Source organism: Sapajus apella, unplaced genomic scaffold (genome assembly GCF_009761245.1).
Source record: "Sapajus apella isolate SASKATOON/1434 unplaced genomic scaffold, GSC_monkey_1.0 scaffold2, whole genome shotgun sequence".
Lineage (NCBI taxonomy): Eukaryota > Metazoa > Chordata > Mammalia > Primates > Cebidae > Sapajus > Sapajus apella.
The window spans coordinates 79,042,012-79,064,611 of record NW_022436942.1 but is presented as its reverse complement, the minus strand read 5'-3'; the positions used below and the strand labels follow the sequence as shown (position 1 = coordinate 79,064,611).

The following is a 22,600-nucleotide window of genomic DNA, read 5'->3' as shown; positions in this document are numbered from 1 at the left end:
TGACCTTTTGTTACTAACTTCTTTCACTTAGCATAATGTTTTCGAAGTTCATCTGTGTTATAGCATGTTATCAGTATTTTCATTTCTTTTTATTGCTGAATAATATTCTCTTTTGTTTTTCCATTCATTGGTTGATGGACATTTGGGTTGTTTCGTTTTTTGGCTGTTAAGAATAATGTTATGGTGAACATTTGTGTACAGGTTTCTTTGTGGACATAATGTATTTATTGCTCTCAAGCAGATACCTAGTAGCAGAATTGCTGGGTCTAATGGTAACTCTTAGTCTTACATTTTAAGAAATGCTTCTGTTGGGAGGCTGAGGCCAGTGGATCCCCTGAGGTCAGGTGTTCGAGACCAGCCTTGCCAACATGGAGAAATCCTGTCTCTACCAAAAAATTAGCCGGGCATGGTGGCACGCACCTGTATCCCAGCTACTCAGGAGGCTCAGGCAGGAAAACTGTTTGAACCGGGGAGGCGGAGGTTGCAGTGAACCAAGATCACGCCACTGCACTCTAGCCTGGGCAACAGAGTGAGACTCCGTCTCAAAAAAAAATTTTAAAAAAAGAAATGCTTCTGGCTGGGCATGGTGGCTCATGCCTGTAATCCCAGCACTTTGGGAAGCCAAAGGGGGCAGATTATGAGCTAAGGAGTTCGAGACCATCCTGGCCAACGTGGTGAAACCCTGCCTCTACTCAAAATATAAAAATTAGCTGAGCGTGGTGGCACACATCTGTAATTCCAGCTACTCTGGAGGCTAATGGAGAACAGCTTACACCCAGGAGGTGGAGGTTGCAATGAGGTGAGATCGTGCCACTGTACTCCAGCCTGAGCAACAAGCAAAACTGTCTCAGGTTAAAAAAAAAAAAAAAAAAAGAAAGAAAAGAAAAGAAATGCTTTTGTTTTCCGAAGCAGCTACACTATTTTACATTTCCACTAGCAATGCGTGAGGGTTCCAATTTCTCCACTTCTTCACCAACACTTGTTATTATCTATCTCTATGATTATAGCTGTTCTGTTCTGGTTGGATATGAAGTGATTGCAATTTTGGTTTGCATTTTCTTAGTGCCTGCTGATGTTGAGCATCTTTTCATGTGCGCATTTTACCATCTGTGTCTCTTTTTGGTGTGTTTTCAACTCTTTTGCCCATTTTTAAATTGGATTGTCTTCCTGTTGAATTTTGAGAGTTATTGTGAAAACAGGTGTTTTGTTTGTTTTGTGACAGAGTCTTGCTCTTTCGCCAGGCTGGAGTGCAGTGGCACGAAAACGTGTTTTTTAATAAGATAAGTGCCTCTGAGTTTGTCTTGTCACTTTTTGTGTGTTTACAATTGTTACATATTTCTTGATGGACTGACTTTTATAAAATATTTCTCTTTATCTCTAGTACCAGTTTCTGTCTTAACATCCTTCAAAAAGGCTACTTAGGTTTTCTTGAGTTAGTTTTGATCATTCATTTTATAATTCTAGAGTAACCAGTTCCTTTTTTATAAAGGCAAACACCTACCAGTGCTTTCTTAGGTAGTGAGGGCAGTTCATTTACTTATACCCAAACCTACTCTATGAAGACAACGTCAGGTTAATAAGACTGCAGAGATGCTAAATTCTTTAATAAGAACTATACTTTATATGATTGTGATGCCCTTTGTTCTAAGTGCATATAATTGTAGTTAGACCAGGTTCACCAGAACAAGTGTCACTGTGGTTCACAAGGTGTCCTAATTGTGTGTAATGTGTTTATTATCTTTTGAGCTACCCTTTTTGTCATTCCATAGCTTGTCCTACTTTAAGAAAACATCATCCGCAAAAGTCTGAACTTGTTAGATAATGTAGGGAATGATTTTGTCCATTGCCGCACATGTAGACAAGTTTTTTTTATATATTTAAGAATTTAATCAATTCACTACTAAATGTTCAATTTATAAAACCACTGTAAGTTTTCTAGGAACATCTATTTAACTTAACCTAAGTTTAACCATGTAGCGTTTACCTTGGACCAGTGAGTCTCCCCCTTCATTGTGCTCACTTCCAGAAGTAGGATTATCAAAAAACATATTCTTTTAAAAATTTTTTATAAATTAAATTTTTGTTTTTCTTTTTTTCGCTCCTTTCTAGAGCTGAGAAAAAAAAAATTTAATATTAAGATTAAAAATTCCAATTTTCTTTTCTGCTCCTGTATTCACAGTGTACTCAGGTATAAGAATGTAAATGGACGAATGAGTATAACTTTAAATAAACTGATATGTTCTCACCTCCGTTTTGCTTCCTGCAATTGTTTATTTGTGCTCTGCTCTGCCCTGTTCAAAAAGATTTCAGAACGTGTACTAAGTTTTGCAAGTTACTTCAAGGTGAATTAAAATGGGGCCAAAGAAAAAGTATGAGTGAGACAAAATGAGCCAAAAAAGAAATGTAAAAATGCATTCCATAATGCCAACACCCCTGTTCACAAGTACCACCCTAAGCTTTTTAGCAGCCAGCTTTAAAAGGAAAGAAAATGTAAAACTCATTCAGCCTCCTTCAATAAAAGGAACCTAGTTGTTCAGGTGAATTGCAACTGTTCTTGGCCTTAAGATCAGACATTTATCCTAAAGATCTTCATAAAGAAGATATAACATCAAGTTTCATTGATTTCACAGCAGGCATTCAAATAAATGTTTGTTAAATGAATTATCGTACCCTTCAATATAAGCTGGTGGCCTTGCATGAAAATGTGTTTCAGCAAAAGCAGTTTTGCCAAAATTGAAGGTGCACAGTGGGCAACAGGATGTTGTGGTTTAGATATCTGGAGAAGTGAACGGGCTGTTCATTCTTAAACTGATTATTCTTGAATATTGATCTGTTAGTAAATACTGGCAGCAGGCCAGGCACGGTGGCTGACACCTGTAATCCCAGCACTTTGGGAGGCCAAGGTGGATGGATCACTTGAGGTCAGTTCGAGATCAGCCTGGCCAACATGGCAAAACCTCATCTGTACTCAAAATACAAAAATTATCCAGGCTTGGTGGTGCATGCCTGTAATTCCAGCTACTCAGGAGGCTGGGGCAGGAGAATCGCTTGACCTGGGAGGCACAGGTTGCAGTGAGCCGAGATTATGCCATTGCACTTTAGCCTGGGCCACAAACTGAGGCTTCATCTCAAAAAGAAGTGTGTGTATGTATGTATGTATGTATGTGTGTGTGTGTGTATATATATATATATGTGTATATATATATATATATAGGCAGCAGCCCAGAAATGTACTATGTTGCCAGCTAAATATAGACCTTATCTTAACAGCAGTCATGGTGCATTTGTATTTTTATCAGAACCAAGGAACCTAATAAGGCTTAAATATAATCCCATAATTCCCCTTGTCCTGAGGTAGGCAGTGGAAGTTCCCAAAGGCAGGCCTAAAGTGTTCCTCAGAAAATCCTTTTTAATCTACTCTAGTACATAAAGAAATGAGTAGTTGATTTCCTAAAGTTCTGTTCCTTGCAACTGAATTCTAGCCTGAAACAAATTTAGGGCAAATAGAACCAGATCGCTACCTCAGCCACACTAAAATCTTAAGGCACTCACAGAATGTTAAACTGCTTCTTGATACAGTGTCTGTAATAAACTTGATGTGAAATGTACATCAGAGTGACCAAAACACCAAACTGAAATTTATGCTTACACCCAATTTAAAGTTGAAGAATGTTGATGAGTTGTTATTCTATCTGACTCTGATTAGCCGACAGGGTCAGTGGCCATCTGGACCTCACCCAGTTCAAGGCTATGGCTGCTGGTCTTAATATTTCTCTGTAGTAAGACAGCATATGTGCAGCTCATCTAAAAATGATACCGGATTAAGTTTACTTGGGGAGAAATATTGTGTAGGTGTTTGGTTTTTGTTTGGTTTTTTTGAGATGGAGTCTCACTCTGTCACCAGGCTGGAGTGCAATGGTGCGATTCTCCTGCCTGAGCCTCCCAAGTAGCTGGGATTACAGGCACATGCCACCACGCCCAGCTAAATTTTGTACTTTTAGTAGAGACAGGGCTTTACCGTGCTGGCCAGGATGGTCTTGATCTCCTGATCTCTTAATCTATCCACCTCTGCCTCCCAAAGTGCTGGGATCACAGGCATGAGCCACCGTGCCCAGCCTTTCTTTTTTTTTTTTTAAATGAGAAAAAGGCAGTATGTACTGATGTGGAAAGATGTAGCACGTCAAGCAGTGATCCCATTACTTGGTCCAGCAGGGCCAAGGGAAAACTTCCTCTGTGCCTTCTGAAACCTCGCTGAAAACTCAGCTGACAAATGGCAGATTAATAGAAGAAAAGGCATACAGATTTATTAATGTGCACAAAAGTCTTATAAAATATAAGATCTCAAAAAAAATGGCCAGATGGCTAATGCTTTTATACCACCTTGAGGTTACAGAAAGAATGAGGGCTTGGAGTGTGTCAGAACAGATTATGGTGGTAAATCAGGTTATGGTGGTGAAACAGGTTATGGGAAAGAGAGAAGAGCAGCCCCAGCTAGCACAGGTTATGCTGTTATGTAGATGAAACCTCATAGGTCGCAGCCCTGAGAGAGAATAGATGTAATATGTTTCTTTCAGACCTTTTAAGGTGTTTTTCCTGCGTCTGGACAAGGTAGGGTCTCAGAGAAATGCCTCAGCCGCATCAGTGCATATTTTCTCTACAGATGCAAATCTGCCCCACACAGCTTCTCAGCTATTTGTGTCTGAAAGCCATCTGAAATGTGTCAAAGAGAAGTATATTTTTAGGTGAAATATTTTTGTTTCCTTCATAATTTTGCCAGGGCAGCAAGCATAGCTGGGATCTGTGGTCACCCTGCTCATGGGGGTTTTTCTATGAATCAAAAGAAACCTTGCCTGTAAAGCACCTAACGTAGTGCCTGACAGTGTGAGGTCAGTCAAGCTTAGCTATTATCATTTTAACCCTGTGGGCCTTCTCAACTGCTGAGTCAGACTGTCTCTTTCTCCCCAGATTCTTAGTCTTTCGTTCTTGGTGTAGGTTCTGTGTAAGCATCAATAATTGGACATTTGTTTACTTCCTACACCTTACCCATAACTTCTTATTTAGTCATAGTTTATAAAAAGACAAAGTAGCATATAATATGCTATAATTTAGATGGATTTTTTTTTTCCTGTGGTGGTAAATGGTTGTCTGTGATGAAAAAGCCATAGCTCAAGTTTTTCTGTTGGTCGTTTAAACATTGCTTTTTTTTTTTTGAGACGGAGTTTTGCCCAGGCTGGAGTAAAGTGATGTGATCTTGGCTCACTGCAACCTCCGCTTCCCGGGTTCAAGTGATTCTCCTGCCTCAGTGTCCTGAATAGCTAGGATTACAGGTGCACGCCAGTATGCCCAGCTAATTTTTGTATTTTTAGTAGGGATGGGTTTTCCCCATGTTGGCTAGGCTGGTCTTGAACTCCTGACCTCAGGTGATCCACTGGCCTCAGCCTTCAAAAGTGCTAGGATTACAGTCATGAGCCACCACACCTGACCCAAACACTGATTTCAGTACCTAGACTTGCAAATAGCCAGGGTACAATTTGGATGGAATGTATAGTTATAACATTGTGATATATTAACATCATATTATATGTTATTGTATAGCAGTAATAAGATTGTGAAGGAAGGGCAGGATGGAAGAGAATGAAGAGTAGTCTTCTGTGAAGATGCAACAAACTGTTCTAGGTCCAGCCTAGCAATCTGATGTCCATGGAGTTAATAAATTACCAAATAAGCTAGGTTAAAGGCCTATAATTGAAATAGTTCTGGATAGCTCTGGAGGCAGAGTCTGCTGCAAAGGCTTTATTTAAACAGCTTAAGTCTGCTGTCAGCTGTGCAGTATGAGGAACTTTACAGGACCCCAGTCATAGTGGCATGGGATCTGCTAAGCCTTTAATCTTGTTTTTAAAGCTGGAAGCTAGGAATCTTCCCAGCTTGAGCTGATAAGTGAAGCCCTCTAACTCATTTAGCCCCATTTCTGTTTTGTGCAGCGGTGACCCATGGTCTACCTCTAACACCAAACAAGGCTTGATTTTAGCTAAGCTTATTTGAACAGCGAAAGAAATTCAAGGTCTTCTTATTATACAGAGAACTATGGAGAATGCCTGCTCTCCCTACCACCGCTCCACCCTCCCCAACCGTCTGATAGTACCTCATTCCTGCTTAAGGCTTTCCTGTCCCTGCTACAGTTCTTGTCAGTTAGATGCTGAGAAAATGGACCAGCTAAAACTGGTTTGAAGTTGACCACTGCTTCCTGCTACAGAAGGTCCCCAGCTTACCAATGGTTTGACTTAATGATGGTTCAACTTAAGATTTTTCCACTTCATGATGGTACAATGGCAGTAGGATTTCAGTAAAAACCATCCTTCAAGTACCCGTACAACCCTGTTTTTCACTCTCAGTACAGTATTCATTAAGTTACTTGAAATATTAAGCACTTTATTACCAAATAGGCCTTTGTGTTAGATGATTTCGTCCAACCGTAGGCTAATATAAGTGTTCTGAGCACATTTAAGGTGGGCTGGGCTAAAATATGATGTTCAGTAGGTTGGATGGATGAATATTAAAGGCATTTTGAACTTGAGATTTTCAGCTTAACTGGGTTTATTGGGATATAACCCCATCGTAAGTCAAGGAGCAGCTATATTTGAAAAAAGGGGGAAATCTTGCCTTAAAACATCCAGGATGGAGTTATAAATAGTTCTCAATTAATGGCAAATTGAAGTGGAGTTATATAACCCTTCATCCTGTCCTGTGTTGTTCTCAGCACCTATTTTCACTCACCCAGTCTCATGAGAGAGGCTCTATAACAGCTGTGCCTAGGGTTAACCCAAAGAGATGACTGGCAACTTTCCAATCCAGAATAGCAATATAATGCCAACACAGAAAGAATAAGAGAAGCTGGCAGTCTGTATAGCACCAAGGGTAGAGATGTAGGTAAAAATTCCTGCAAATTTAACCTGCTGTCACCGGATTCTGAGAAGCAGAGTAGTTATAACAAGTGTAGTTACTGTGATTCCATTCATAAGTTAATTTGAAAACTCAATTTAAATTAATACATGTCTTTCCAAAGCATGCCCACAGGGAAGGAGCAGCTTTCATGTTCTGTTGACTCCAGAGAGGGTCCCATGAAATGCATCACCAATCCTAGAGTCCGTGCATATTGTTAGCTCTGCTGTGCAAAAACATGAATTAAAATTTAAAAGATCATAGAAGTGAAACCATGTACTGAAGACTACCACAGGTGCCTTGGCAGGGGAAATATATGCAAAACATTATATCTAGTTTGTTGTAGAATTTAAATTAATAGGAAAAAGTTTTACAGGAGCCAGTTGCCATAACAGTTCCTCTAAGGATGACTGAGGTATGAGCAGTTAGTGTACATTTTAAGCTCTACTAATGTGTCTTCGTCTGATGGCTGGAGAAATATAATGATGTCTCAAATACTGTATATAAATATTCTAAAATCCAAGGCATTTTTTATATAGAAAACCCCCAACACCTCAGACACCTGACCATATTTTGGAGGAGGAGTCTAACCATGTTTCAGGGAGTCCACCACATCTAAAAAAAATCATCATGTTTTGGTCCTGCTGGGGAACTGTCAGCCATTGGGGCTGCCCTCCAGTGGAACAGTTTGCCAAACAACTCATTGGCCAGATTTATATGAGAACAGGGTGACATGTAACTAACCAGTCTCTACTCCATAAATTATCTTACCCAGATCTGCCATTCTAATTGAGGTTTCCTCAGCACCAGTAACACATAAGGGAGTTTTAGACAATGAATGAAAGTACAGGAAACAGAGTGGCAGCTGGAGTCAGGCCGTTAGTAGAGGAATAAGTCATTTGAATCCAGCAAGAGATTTTGAGTCATAGAATTGGGAAACTACGAAGTTAAGAGCATTATCAGTGTGACCTGAGCCCAGTCATTTAGTTAAGTTTCTTCCAGGAATGATTATGAACTACTTCTTCATGATAGGATCCTCTGCTTTCCTAAAGAAATGCATAAAATTCATCAGTGTTTCAGTACCCCCAGGGACTTTAAAGACATGAACAAGAAATTTTAAAAGCCCTTTCCTTCCCTTAAAATATGCCCAGTTCCAGGAGAATTGCTTGAACCCCAGAGGCGGAGGTTGCAATGAGCTGAGACCGCACCGCTGCACTCCAGCCTAGGCAACAGAGTGAGGCTGCATCTCAAAAAAAAAAAAAAAAAAAAAAAAATCTGCCTAGTTCAGGACCTATTTAAAAGAACTATCTAGAGGCACTTGTACTTCCAGCCAAAATAGAGACAGAGACTGAATTACCATCCCACCTGAAACAACTTAAAAAAATAAACACATAAACCTCATAAAATAGCAGTTTTCAAGATATTTTTCATCAGACAACAAAGGACAGTAATCCTGAGAGTTTAGGAATAGTTGTCCCATCATACTGTCTTAAGATAGTTTCCAGTCATGGTGCAGAGAAAAAGATTTCCTAAGTTGAAGAGATGGAACTGAGAGTCCAAAGAGACCGCTAGAGGCAGCTAGAATTAACAGAACAGAGGACAAAAGAAAAGAGAGCTCCAAAAAGAGAAAACAAAGAGATCTACAGACCCCTTGAACATTCACCACAGTATTAATCAGTGTATGCATAAGTAGAAATCACCTAAGGTGGAGGAAAGAAAAATGTGAAAGGATTATAGGGGAGAGTACCTGTTTCCAAAAGCCTGATTGGAAAAACTTACAATTCATTTTGCATTGGGTAGAGTACTCATAAAAATCTTGACTCAGTGATAGGGAATAATTACCCTGAACAGAGTACTGCTTCAGACCCACCTAATAAATCATGAAAACAAAAAATAAATTAAAACCAGGTATCTAACAGCATCCCTGATCAAAGCTCAAAATTAATAGGAATAAAAAAAATTTAGATAAGGTAAAATTCACAGTGTCTACTATACATGCAGAGATGATCAGATAGGCAAAAAACAAGGAAGACATGACCCAGGATGAGGAAAATAGTCAAAACTGACCCAGAACTGACACAGATGTTAGAATTAGCAAAGTACATCAAAACAGATATAATTGTATTAGATACATGGAGGTTATTTTTATTTTTATTTTTTGAGGCAGAATCGCTATGTCATCCAGGCTGGAGTACAGTGGCATGACCTCAGCTCACTGCAACCTCCACCTCCCGAGTTCAAGAGATTCACCTGCCTCAGCTTCCCAGGTAGCTGGGACTATAGTTATACACCACCACACCTGGCTAATTTTTGTATTTTCAGTAGAGACGGTTTCACCATGTGGGCCAGGCTGGTCTCAAACTCCTGGCCTCAAGTAATCCACCCACTTCAGCCTCCCAGAGTGCTGGGATTATAGTCGTGAAGCACTGTACCTGGCCAATACATGGAGATTATAAAGAAGACCCAAATCAAACTTTCAGAATTGAAGACAACAATTTCTGAGATGAAAAATACACTGGATGGGATTAACAGCAATTAGACATTGCAAAAGAAAAGATTGGTGAACTTGAAGGCACAGCAATAGAAATTATCCAAAATGAAGTACAGAAAATAATAATTTTTTCAAACATGAAAAGAACATAATGGAGCTACCATTGAATATCAGAGAGAAACCTTCAGTGGCCTGTACTATATGGGTAATTGGAATCCCTAAAAGAAGAAAAGAAAGGAGGGACAGAATAATATTTGAAGAAATGAAGACCAAGTTTTTTTCTAAATTTCATAAGTATAATTTGCAGAATCAAGAAGTTTAATGAACCCCAAGCACAAGAATCATGAAGAAAACTACACCAAGACACATCATAATCAGTAGCTCAAAATGAGTGGTAAAAGGAAATCCTCAAGGCAGCCACAGGGGGCAAAAGAGCATGTTAGATACAGAGGAGAAAAGATGAGGATGATGTCAGATTTCTCATTGAAAATACAAGTGAAAAGTCATTGTAACAGTAGCTTTAAAGTACAGGGAGAAAAAACTGTCACTGTAAAATTCTGTAGCAAAAATAGCTTTTAAAAATGAAGGCAAAATAAAGATATTTCCATGCCATACACTACCTGAAAGAATTCATCACCAGCTATCTTATGCTTTAAAAAATTGTTAAAGGAAGTCTTTTGAGCAGAATGAAAATGGTATCAGTTGGAAATCTGTATTTACACAAAGGAATTAAGATCATCAGAAATTACAAATGCATTGATAAAAGTTTTTTCTTATTACTTACAGCTGTGTAAAAGATAACTGACTGGAGCTGGGGCACAGTGGTACGTGTCTGTAATCCCAGCTGCTTGGCGGGCTGAAGCAGGATTGACTGCTCATGTCTAGATGTTTGAGACCATCCTGGGTAGCATAGCAAGACATGAATGAATACATTATCGATAATTGACAGCATAAACAAAAACAATACATTGTACAGTTTATAAGATAACATGTTAGAGTTAATGCATGGCCACAATAGCACAAAGGTTGAGGGAGGGAAGTAAGTATAAACTATTGTAAGGTGTTTATACTATACATGAATGTTGCAATGTAACTGGAAGGTAGTCTGTGTTAAAGATGTGTGCTACAAACCCTACAGCAGCCACTAAAATTAAAGAGCAAAGTGTTGTAGCTGATAGGACAACAAAAGAGATCAAATTGGATCATAAAAAGTACTACATTCATCCAGAAGAAGTCAGATTAAGGGGAAATAAAATAGGACAAAGTAGGAAATGAATAGTAAGATGATAGTCTCAAACCTAATTGTATCGTTAATCACATTCAATGAAATTGGCCTACACCTCAATTTAAAACAGCAATTGTGAGATTGAATAAAAAGCAAGACCCAGATATATGCTGCTTACAAAAAAAGCACACTATAAATATAAAGCCAAAAAAGGTTAATTCCTGGTTATCTAGTGGTTACAATTTTTTTTTAAATGTTAAAAGATTGGGAAAAGATATATGCTTCTTACACTCATCCACAGAAAGCTGTGTATGTAAGGAATGGCTGTGTTAATGTAAGACAAAGCAACTTTCAGAGTAAGGAAGACTACCACAGCCAAGAAGGTTATTTTGTAATGACAAAGGGATCAATTAAGCAAAAGAACATAACAATCATAAATGTTTATGTATCTAATAAAAGATCTTCAAAATACATGAAGCAAAAGCTGAGAGAACTCCAAGGAGAAATAAATCCACAAAATATAGCTGACACCACTGTAGGTACGCAGAAAATCAGCAAAGATATAGTGGATTTAAACAATACTGTTAATCAATTTGACCTAATTGACATTTATAGAACATTCCATCCAACAACAGAACACACATTCTTCTCAAGTATATGTGGAATATTTACAAATACAGACCATATCTGGGGGCATGAAACAAATCTCAGTAATTTTAAAAGGATTCAAGTATGAAATCTGATCTGCATTAGCTCAGGCTGCCGTGAAATCACCTTAGACTGGGTAGCTTAAACAACAAATTTATTTTTTTTCAGAGTTCTGGAGATTGGAATTCTCAGGTCAAGGTGTGTCAGCATGGTTAGATTCTGTTTTCTAAAGTGGCTGCACCAGTTTACGTTCCCACCAGTAGTAATATGAAGTTTCCAATTTTACATCCTTGCCAACACTTAGTTATCTGACTTTGTTGTTATAGCCATCTTGCTATGTGTGAAGTAGTTTCTCATGGTGGGTTTTTTGTTTGTCTGTTTGTTTTTTGAGACATTGTCTCACTTTGTTGCCCAGGCTGGAGTGCAGTGGCACCATTAGCCTTGACCTCCTGGGCTCCAGTGATCCTCCTACCTCAGCCTCCTGAGTGGCTGAGACATAGTCGCATGCCACCACACCCAGCTAATTTTTTTATTTTTTATAGAGACAGCATCTCACTGTGTTGTCCACACTGGTCTCAAGTGATCCTCTTGCCTCAGCCTCTCAAAAGTGCTGGGATTCCAGGCACTGCTCCCAGCCAGTTTCTCGTGGTTTTGATTTGTATTTCCCTGATGACTAACGATGTTGAACGTTTTTTCATGGGCTCGTTGGCTACTTGTGTATCTTCTTTGAATAAATGTCTCTTCAGATCCTTTAAAATCAGGTTGTCTTTTTAATATTGAGGTGTAAGAGTTCTTCATATATCCTAGATACAAGTCCCTTATGAGATAGATATATGATTTGAAAATGTTTTCTCCTGTTCTGTGGGTTGTCTTTACTTTTTTGATAGTGTCCTTTGAAGCACATAAGTTTTTTAAGTTTTTCTCTGTTTTTCACTCATGTTTTTGGTATCATATCTAAGAATTCACTCCAAATCCAAGGTCACAAAGATTTACCATGTGTTTTTATCTAAAAGTTGTATAGTTTTAGAATTACTTTCCTCTGTTGTACCAGCCACATTTCAGTGATCACATGAGGTGGCTGATGTCCACAACATTGGTCAGTGCAGATATAGACGATCATTACAGAAAGTTCTTTTGCACACTCAAACACAAACCCCTTCTTTACAGGAACACACGTAGAAAATCAGCTATGGACTTGGACAGATAGTTCACAAAAAAAATAAATGAGCAAGCTTTTGTACACAAAGCTGTTCACTGGTTAAGGAATGCTAAATCAAAGTGACATGCCAATTTTAGTTCCCCAGATTGACAGTGACTACTTCCTTCAGGTCTTGACTCTGAAGTCACTGTCATTGAGGCCTTCCTGCCCATCCTTCTAAAATTTCAAACCCTTACTCGTGCATTTTCTACTTTTTTCCTTAGCACCTGCCATGGACACACTATGTATTTACTTTTCTCGTCTATTATGTCTGCACCCTTGAATATAAAATCCAGTCCAGTGTTTGCTATTTATTGTCCCTCTATTAGCTAGAACAATTCCAGATATAGAAGAGACTCAAATTTTTGTTGTTGAATCACAGCTGACAGAGTATAGGGAAATGAGTGCTCTCATACACTGCTGAGACAGTAAATTGATGCAACCTTTTTGGAAACAGTTTTGTGGTGTGTAAAAGTCTCAATATGTGCTTGCCCTTTGTCCGATATTTCTCTTTTTAGGTTTTTAACATAAGGAAGTAATTAAAGATATGATATGCTCAGAAATAGGAGTGAAAGATTCAGCTGCATTGGAATGCTTTCATCTGCAGTCAGGAAAACTCTTGAACCGACACACTGGAAAGACATCAGATTATTTTTTAAAATGTGACGAGCTATTTTTCAGAGTTGTTCAAAAGAGATCTTCTTTTCTTTCCTAATTCCTTAGCATTTAAAAAATATTGTCATATCATGACTTTTCTGACCTACTTCTTTCTTAAGCAAAACTACAACTTAACTATAACATTTTTTTACACAGGTCCCTTAATATGGACTTTGAAAATCAAGATAAGGAGAAAGACAGTAATAGTTCTTCGGGGTCTTTCAATGGCAACAGCACCAATAATAGTAAGACATTTTACGTTATTTAACTTCTATACATGTAGTTAATTTGGTTATTTCTATGCCTCCAGGAAATGATTTACTGGGTGCAAGGATTTATGTTTGCTATTAAAAAATCATTGAGTTATATTTAAAATGAGTGAATTTTACGGTATGTAATCATAAGTCAATAGCATTAATAGAAAACATTTGATGCTTATGGAAAGTTATGAATTTGAATCGACTCGATTTGATAACATTAATACATTTATATTGATATCTACCATGTCCTCAATATTCTGTTCAATATTTTGAAAGATACAAAAGTACAAGAGCAATTCTTGCCAAGATGTTTTTTAAAAAGTGCCAAGATAGAGATGGCAGATACCTCTTCACCTCCTATATCTGGGGCAAGTACTTTTTTTCAGTGACCCTCACCATGGCCTCAGAATCCTTCTGAACAAGCAGCTATTATCAGAGGATGAGAGGAAGCTCTACAGACGAAATCATTTTGACATCCATGTAGAAAGAGCATAAAGAGATGGGCAAGTGAGGTGAGCGGGAATGGATCAGATAAGGTCTCTACAAGAGAAGGTGGGTTTGACTTAGTGAATGTGGTTTGGTGGCAAAGTGGTCATTTCAGGTGTGGGGAGCATGTAACAAGCACAGAGATCATGATCTATATAGAACAGGGTAAGGGAGAGCAAATACTAGAGATCTAATAAAAAGGTAGATCCAATATTAATTGGAGATCCAATGAGATCCAGTATTAAAATGGATGCTACACTGAAAAGAGATCACTTACTGTGTATCTTAGTTTCTCCAGTTATTATAATACGCTGTTAACCAATTTGTATTTGCCCAGTTTTCACTGGCACAGGCCCAGTCACATGTGTTTCATTGTCCCTAGCGGTGCCAAAGTGGCCGTGATAAAGACTATAGGTAGAATCATTTAAATATAACAAGTCTTTTCTTAAATTTATGACATGGATCCTTGTATGAGATAAAATTTCATATCAGTAGTTATTACCAATAATAGGAACCACATAAAACCCAGTGCAAACTCTGATTTTTAGATTAAATTATTACATAGCAGCTTACCTTCTATCAACATTTTAAGGCAAATCACTTTAAATTCCTGAAACCCTTTTTAAAATATTATAAAATTCCTGTATTATATAGCACATATGCAAGTGATGTTCTTACACCAGATTATAAATCTGCTGTACATTGCATTGCAGAAACCTAAAAGAAATCTACCTATGTTATTATATCTAAGTTTACTCTCAAAAACAAAAAAAAAAGTAAATGGTTGTTTCAGTCCATACAGTAGAAGTTACCTGGTAGCATAAGCTTTTTTATTTCTTGTTCATGAAGCAGAGTCTAAAGAATGGTAGAATTCTTACTTTTTAAATGGTCCTTTTCTTTTTTCTTTTATTTGCTGAGATGGAGTCTCATTTTATCACCCAGGCTGGAGTGCAGTGGTACAGTCTCTGCTCACTGCAACCTCCACCTCCCAGGTTCAAGCAATTCTCTTACCTCAGCCTCCCAAGTATCTGGGATTATAGGCTCCCACCACCATACCTGGCTAACATTTTTAGTAGAGGTGGGGTTTTACCATGTTGGCCAAGATGGTCTTGAACTCCTGACCTCAAGTGATCCTCCAGCCTTGGCCTCCCAAAGTGCTGGAATTACAGGCACGAGCCGCTGCACCTGGCCTGAATGGTATTTTTCTTAACTCTACCAGCTGTGTGGTACTAAATTATCTTTGACAACATTTCTTCAGTGCCTGCTCTGTGCAGTGGATACCAATATAAGGACAGATTTACATAGAATGCAAAATTCACTTTCACAAAGAAAAACATAATACTAAGGGGGCTGACCAGTACTTGATTATGGAATATAACATTATTCCAGATTGAATGGATGACATGGAAAATAGGATGCATTTATCAGGAATCAAAGAAATAACAACAGCCAGAAAGATAAACAGAGAAACAGGTTGTAGGTGCTAAAGAGATGGAAGTCCTGAACGATTAACAGTGTAGAACAGTTGGGTAGAAGGTTTTAAGAAAAAGAAAATTTAATTTTAGTGTTAAGATTTTGCCAAGAGTGTTTCAGACTGATTGAAGGAGACAGTAATCAGACAGAAGTTTTTAAAAGATTGTAGGGGCCGGGCGCGGTGGCTCAAGCCTATAATCCCAGCACTTTGGGAGGCCGAGGCGGGTGGATCACGAGGTCAAGAGATCGAGACCATCCTGGTCAACATGGTGAAACCCCGTCTCTACTAAAACTACAAAAAATTAGCTGGGCATGGTGGCGCGTGCCTGTAATCCCAGCTACTCAGGAGGCTGAGGCAGGAGAATTGCCTGAACCTAGGAGGCGGAGGTTGCGGTGAGCCGAGATCGCGCCATTGCACTCCAGCCTGGGTAAGAAGGGTGAAACTCTGTCTCAAAAAAAAAAAAATAAATAAATAAAAAATAAAAAAAAACAAAAAAAAAAATAAAAGATTGTGGTTGCCCACTCCTAAAATAATAAAAAACAAGGAATTTGTAGAGAGACAGGAGAGTAGGAAAAGTTGTAGATGTAGGCTGGCATCATTGGTGGGTGTGCAGGGGTAAAGGGTTACTACTCTCTGATTAGATTACATGCCATGAATATGTCAGAAATTATTAGACTGTCCTTGATTATAATAGGAGCTAGAAGAAGGGGAAGCATTAAGTGAGACTCAACAGAGGATTAAATGGGCCATGTGACTCATGCCCCCAAAAATCAGAACTTAAAAATGGAGGAATCAGTTTGTAATTGAATGTTTCTCCCTGCAGGGTGCCCTAAGGTATTTGACTGAAAGACTGGGTAATTATTACTTCAGATTATGATAATGTTGCAGCTGTCTGGGCAACTCGAAACACGTGAAAGTAAGAGGAAGAGTAGATCAGGCCTGCCAGGAACTATGGCATTCAACTCATTAGAAAGCAGAAAAATAAAAGTTCAGACAATAATGAAAGAGCACTACATGCCCACCAGAATAGCTAAAATTAAAACCCTTGACCATATCAAGTGTTGATGAGGATGCACAGCAACAACAAAGAACACTGTTGCACTACTGGAGAGCATGAGTTATTACAGTCGCTTTGTAAGGCAGTTTGATATTCCCTACAAAAGGTGACAATATAAACACCCTTGGACCCAGCAGTGTCACTCCTAGTTAGATATCCAACAGATACAGTCATATGTACATCAGGTCATGTGCAAGAGTGCTTAGAACAGCATTATCTGTAATAACCAAAAAATTGGAAACAACCCAAATGTCGACCAGAGAATGGATAAATTTTAATGTATGATATAGTGACAACAAGTGAACTGCTGTAGCTACGTGTAACAGCATGGGTCATTCTCAGAGATAACGTTGAGTGAAAGAAGCCAGACATAAAAAAATACTACATAACTCAGTGTATATAAAATTTAGAAAACAGGCAAAATAGTATGTAAGGATGCATGCGTGGGTAGAAAACACATATCATAAAAGACAGGGTAGCGGTTCCCTTCAGGAGAAAGAGAGTAGTGGTTGAGAAGGACACAAAGGAAGATTTCTGGAGTTGGTCTGTTTCTTGGCTGAAGTGGTATTAAATATGTAATAATTCACTGAACTCTACATTTTTGTGCTTTTCTGGGGGTGATGTTTCACAATAAAAAAGGTGAGAAAGAAAGTGACAGGAGTGGAGGTGGAGAGCGGGAGTTCCCTCCAGGTCCTGTGATTTCCCCTAACCTTGTTGTAACTTCTGTATCTGCCCCAAGAAGTCAATATAGACATTTTTTTCCCGTGGCACATCAGTCCTTCATTTAAGTAGTATTAAGTGGAATTTTAAAAAGAAGCCATATACACCCCCCAATTATCTGACCCCCTCAAAGCCCTTTACTAAACTTGTTATAATTTATTTGCATTATAAAGATTGATGGAGATTTATAGTTGGGATACTCATCGTTAGCAGAGATCTACATCTTAATCTCCCCTGCTTGAATTGTAAACTTGATGAGATCTGGAAGTGACTTTTTTTATTTTAATGTCTCCTGTCCCGTACTGTGTAATAGGTGTTCAGCAAATATTTAGTCCAAAGCATGCTTCTTACATGGAGGTGTAAAATCAGTAATTTTCTTAACAATTAGTGGTTTATTGCTCAGTGTCTTCTCCATGCCAGACATACATTTAGCCTGTAGCTGTGTTCACTGAATGTTAAAAATGATGTTGCCGTACGTACCCGAGCCTATTTCCTTTGTTGATTTTGGCTTTAAAGATAATGCAACTGCGCTTGCATACGGCCTCCCAATTATCGCCACTCTGTTTTGCTTTGCTCAGTTTTGCTTTGTTTTTAAGTCACTAGAGTTTGGCTAAGATTTCTAATTAATTACCTCCTTCCCCTTCAAGATCTTTATCTCCAGAACTTTAGGAAGTGCAGTACTGAAGGCATGGACCTTGTTTTAGGTAGCATATTGTCAGGAACTAAAGGTGCTTTGCTTACCCTTTGACATTGCCTCCTGGTTCAAAAATCTGTAGTTTAAGGGAAAAAAAAAAAACATCTTTGCATTCTGTCTAATATTCTAGAAAGGTTCTTTTCAGTTTTGCATTTAATTGCAGACTGAACTTTTAAAATTTAGCTTTACTGTAAACAAATGCATCTCATATACCTGACCACTACAGTCTTTATTCTAGCTAGCCATTTAATTTTTCTGTTCATACTTCGAATCAGTATAATCTGTCTGTAAACTCCAGGATGCTTTGTTCCCGTGACAATCAATCATTTATTTGAGAAACGATTAATTTCTGTAGTGACAGGCACTGAAAATCTGTGGCTTCATCTAGCAGTTCTTTAAACCACTGTAGAGCACTTAAATTTAAAAACTATTGAGGTGAAATTTAGTCAGAGATTTCATAGAGTTTTGTCTAATGAATGTACTCCCCAGAGTGATCCATGGGCTAAGCCGAATGAGTTTGACTGCAGTCAGGACAGACTGCTTCCAAGATAATTTCTGTTTGTGATGACACATAGTTCACTTTTCCTAAATTGAATTGCCCTCTTCCTAAGTGAATTACTTGACTGATCTACCTAGCCATTGAGAAGCAATTTTGTTTTGTAGATAATAGTTCATTAAAACCCCTAAATAGCTCTTTTGGGGACAGGCAAATTTAAATACCTAAGAGAAGCTTTATTGGTTGATCATTGCAACCCTTTGTGTATTGCTGTATTTATCCTGGTTGCATATTTTATTTGTAGCCTTAATGAAGAGACTTTTCCTTTTTTTTTTTTTTTGCCTTGGACTTCTGGATTCAAGTGATCTTCCCACGTCAGCCTCCCAGTAGCAAGATACTACACTCAACTAATTTTTTTTATTTTTTATAGAGATAGGGTCTCTATTTTGCCCAGGCTGGTCTTGAACTCCTGGCCTCAAATTATCCTCCTGCTACAGCCTCTAAAAGTGCTGCGATGACAGGCATGAGCCCCCGTGCCCAGCCTTTTCCTTCTGTTATTTCATTATAATAGATCATATAAAGATTTGATTCCTTTTGTATACTTTTATAACATATCAGTAGAGTGAATTTGGAAGTGGGACAAGGTAAAACTGGTACATTTTTTTTCAGTCAGTGGTTATAAGTTTGTCATGTTTTCCTTCTCTACCAAAAACACTCTATTAATAGTTCTCACCCCTGGATGCAAAATATAGTTTTGTGAGGAGTTTTTAGCTGGGCCTAGCCCCTGTGATTTCATTTAATTTGTCTGGGGTTGGACCTGGGCTTTGTAATTTTTTTTGACGCTCTAATGGGAAGCCAAGAAATGAGAACTCCTGTGCTAAATACTACTCTATCGCAAAAGACTATTTTCCCCCATTCATCTTCTATTCTGTTACCTTAAAATGTTCCCATAAAATTATTTTTTTATTTTAAATATTAATAGATAGAAATGGGGGGTCTCACTGTGTTGCCCAGGCTGGTCTTGAACTCCTGGCCCCAAGCCATCCTCCCACTTCAGCCTCCCAAAGTCCTGGGATTACAGGCGTGAGCTACCACATCTGACCAAATAAAATTTTTCTGATTTGCTGTTTTCAGCTATGGCTTGTTCTCCTCCCTCTCCCCCTATCAGCCAAGTCAGTTCTCAACTATTAGTAATAATGGGAAAGCATGAAAATGAGTACATTAAACCCACGGGCAATGAGAAGTACTTTTAGTCAATGGGTTTAAGTCACCACTTTTACCAAACGTATACGCAAGACCACAAATTTACTCAAATGGAGTCATCTGGGTTTTACTACCTCTTAATGTTCTTGACAGGGGTTTGCATTGTGTCACCCAGATGGTCAACACCAGGAGGTCCTAGTTCACTTCAACAGATATTCCTGAGCATCTACTGTAATGAAAGCACCATGAAGAGAACAAGGAGCTCATAATCTCATTGGGAAGGAAAGACTCATAGGGCCTGGATAATCCATGTCTTACATATAATCCCTAGAACTGTCTGCATTTTTGCAAGTTAATGTATATGAAGTGCATAGGCACAGTGCCTGTTGTGTAATAAGTATTAATGTGTCCGTTTTTCTCTCTTTCAGGCATCCAAACAATTGACTCTACCCAGGCTCTGTTCCTTCCGATTGGAGCATCTGTCTCTCTTTTAGTCATGTTCTTCTTCTTTGACTCAGTTCAAGTAGTTTTTACAATATGTACGGCAGGTAAATGAGTTTCTCTGTCTGGTCTTAACATACTTAAAAGTTTTCACCTTTATCCCTATTCAAAAATTAAGATTTATATACCATGTCATGTAAGTTTTTCCTTATAAATCTTGGCTTCATCTCCTCCCTCTCCACCACACTGCCCTTCCCCAACTCCTCCTTGAACCACTTGATGTACATCATCTGTTGAGACCTGCCTACATGATCTGAAAGAAAGGCCGGAGACGTGAAAACGCAGGAGCTCTATGACGCCAGAGCGGTGTTGCTCTGCTTTGGCTGTGGCTCCCTTTCTGGTAGATTACCAAGAGGTTGAGCTTGGCATAGAAGTTACTGTCAGCCTCTCCCAACATTCTTGCAGCTAGAAACATTGATAACTGATCAAGGTGATTGGAGTGTCAGCTCTTTGCTGTGTTTTCAAGCTAAGCAATGATGGAAATGTAAAAAAAAAAAAAAAAAAAAAAAAAAAATTAACAAAATGCTACAAGGCTTGTTAGGAAGCCATCCCCTGGCCTGCTGTTTATCTTTTACAAAACTTACCTATGCTTTCCCCTACTTTAAATCAGGTACTTTTTTTAATTGAAGAGGTTTTGGTTTTTTGTGCAGTATTAAAGGAAGATATTTTTCTTCTCTATTCAGTTAACTGTATCCACTTGTCAAGTGTTTGGGGGAATGACTAAGTTTCTGTAAGTCATGCCATTTTTCTTATAATTGGTTAAAAAAAATTAACTGCATCTTTTCTTTATCTAGTTCTTGCAACTATAGCTTTTGCTTTTCTTCTCCTCCCGATGTGCCAGTATTTAACAAGACCCTGCTCACCTCAGAACAAGTAAGGACTTGGGACTTTCCTCTTAAATTATAAACTTACATAGATTTTTCTGTCATATTTGATAACATTATTAGGAGTCTAAATTTCTGGTATTGGCTGGAGCACAGAAATGCCAGAACACCAGGAAGTGAGACATTTGATCTTTAAAACCAGAAGATAAGTACTTCCTTTTGCACCTTCTCATGTCAGAGGAAATACAAACAAAACTTAGGAAGTCTGAGTCACTGTAATGTGCCTCTTACTTAGAGCATTGAAAGATGAGCAGTTTTCTTTTGAAACAGTGCTTTCATTCTTTTACTGTGAGTTGATGAAATACAAGGACAGTGGTTGAACTCAAACGTTCTTCTTTACCTTTGGTCTTTGGTGGCCTGGATATGCTGCCTACTTGCCTTTAATCCCAGTGTTCACACTTTAAAGCCACTGATGCAGGAAGACAAAATGCTGTGCTAATGGAGATGCTGGACACACTTACCACCTTCTAAATAGAGTAATACCATCTTTGCTAAATGAATTGAATCGTTGGCATTTCTTCATTTTGTTTTCCTCGTAAAAACAGAATTTTCTCCATACTTATAGCTTTTCCAGAGGTGATACTGCCACTTGAAACTTCTAAATGCCCGTGTCGATAATTGGTCCAAAAAGGACATTATCAGGTGGTGCAGAAGTATAATTCCTCTGAGCTTTCCATTGGTTACTCTAAAAAGATTGGGTATTTTGGATTTCCAGCTATCTTGGTATTATCTGCTATTCTAATCCAGCCATCACGAGCTCTGATCATGAAATACCAAAGGAGAGTTAGGTTATTGAATAAAGTGTGCCTACAGTCCAATGAGTGTTTGTGTTTTCCAGGATTTCCTTTGGTTGCTGCGGGCGTTTCACTGCTGCTGAGTTGCTGTCATTCTCTCTGTCTGTTATGCTCGTCCTCATCTGGGTTCTCACTGGCCATTGGCTTCTCATGGATGGTGAGTGACTAATTTGTGGCAAACTGTAATTTTACTTAATAGAGTTTTATAGATACTTTAGGATATTCACAGAGCTATATAGCCATCACTACAATCAACTTGTAGAGCACTTTCACCACCCATCCCCGTCAAAACTGATACCCATTAGCAAAGATTCCCTTACCCTCCACCCCACCCCAGGCCCAGGTATCCACTCGTCTCTACTTTCTGTCTCTATGGATTTCTCCATTCTGACATTTTCCATAAATGAAATCATACATTATATGGCCTTTTGTGTCTGGCTTGTTTCACTTAGCATGTTTTCAAGGTTCATCCATGTTATAACCTGTTATCAGTACTTCCTTTTTATGGCTGAATACTGTGCCATTGTATGGACACACTTAAATTTATTTATTTGTTTACCAGTTGTTTCCACTCTTTAGGCTATTATGAATAATGCTGCTTTGAATATTAATGTACAAGTTTATGCTTTCTTATATAAATGGATGCTTGGCACAGTGACTCATGCCTGTAGTCCCAGCACTTTGGGAGGCTGATACAGGAAGATTGCTTGAGACTAGGAGTTTAAGACCAGCCTGGACAATGTAATGACATCCTATTTCTAGAAAAATAAATATCATCTGGGTGTGCCTGTAGTCCCAACTACTTGGGAGGCTGAGGTGGGAGGATCCCTTGAGTTGTGGTCATGCCACTGTGATCATGCAACAAAGCGAGAC

The 22,600-nt window shown here is 38.5% G+C and overlaps 1 protein-coding gene across 3 annotated transcripts in view; it reads left to right on the top strand.

The window, feature by feature from the left end:
• The window catches only part of SPPL3 (signal peptide peptidase like 3), a 155,080-nt gene that overhangs the window by 114,787 nt on the left and 17,693 nt on the right, over window positions 1–22,600 (top strand). For all 3 annotated transcript variants that reach the window (XM_032241980.1, XM_032241989.1, XM_032241997.1), the window contains exons 3-6: window positions 13,315–13,403; window positions 19,977–20,096; window positions 20,844–20,922; window positions 21,772–21,884. In XM_032241980.1, coding sequence (XP_032097871.1) covers window positions 13,315–13,403; window positions 19,977–20,096; window positions 20,844–20,922; window positions 21,772–21,884 — 401 coding nt within the window. The remainder of the gene's footprint in view (window positions 1–13,314; window positions 13,404–19,976; window positions 20,097–20,843; window positions 20,923–21,771; window positions 21,885–22,600) is intronic.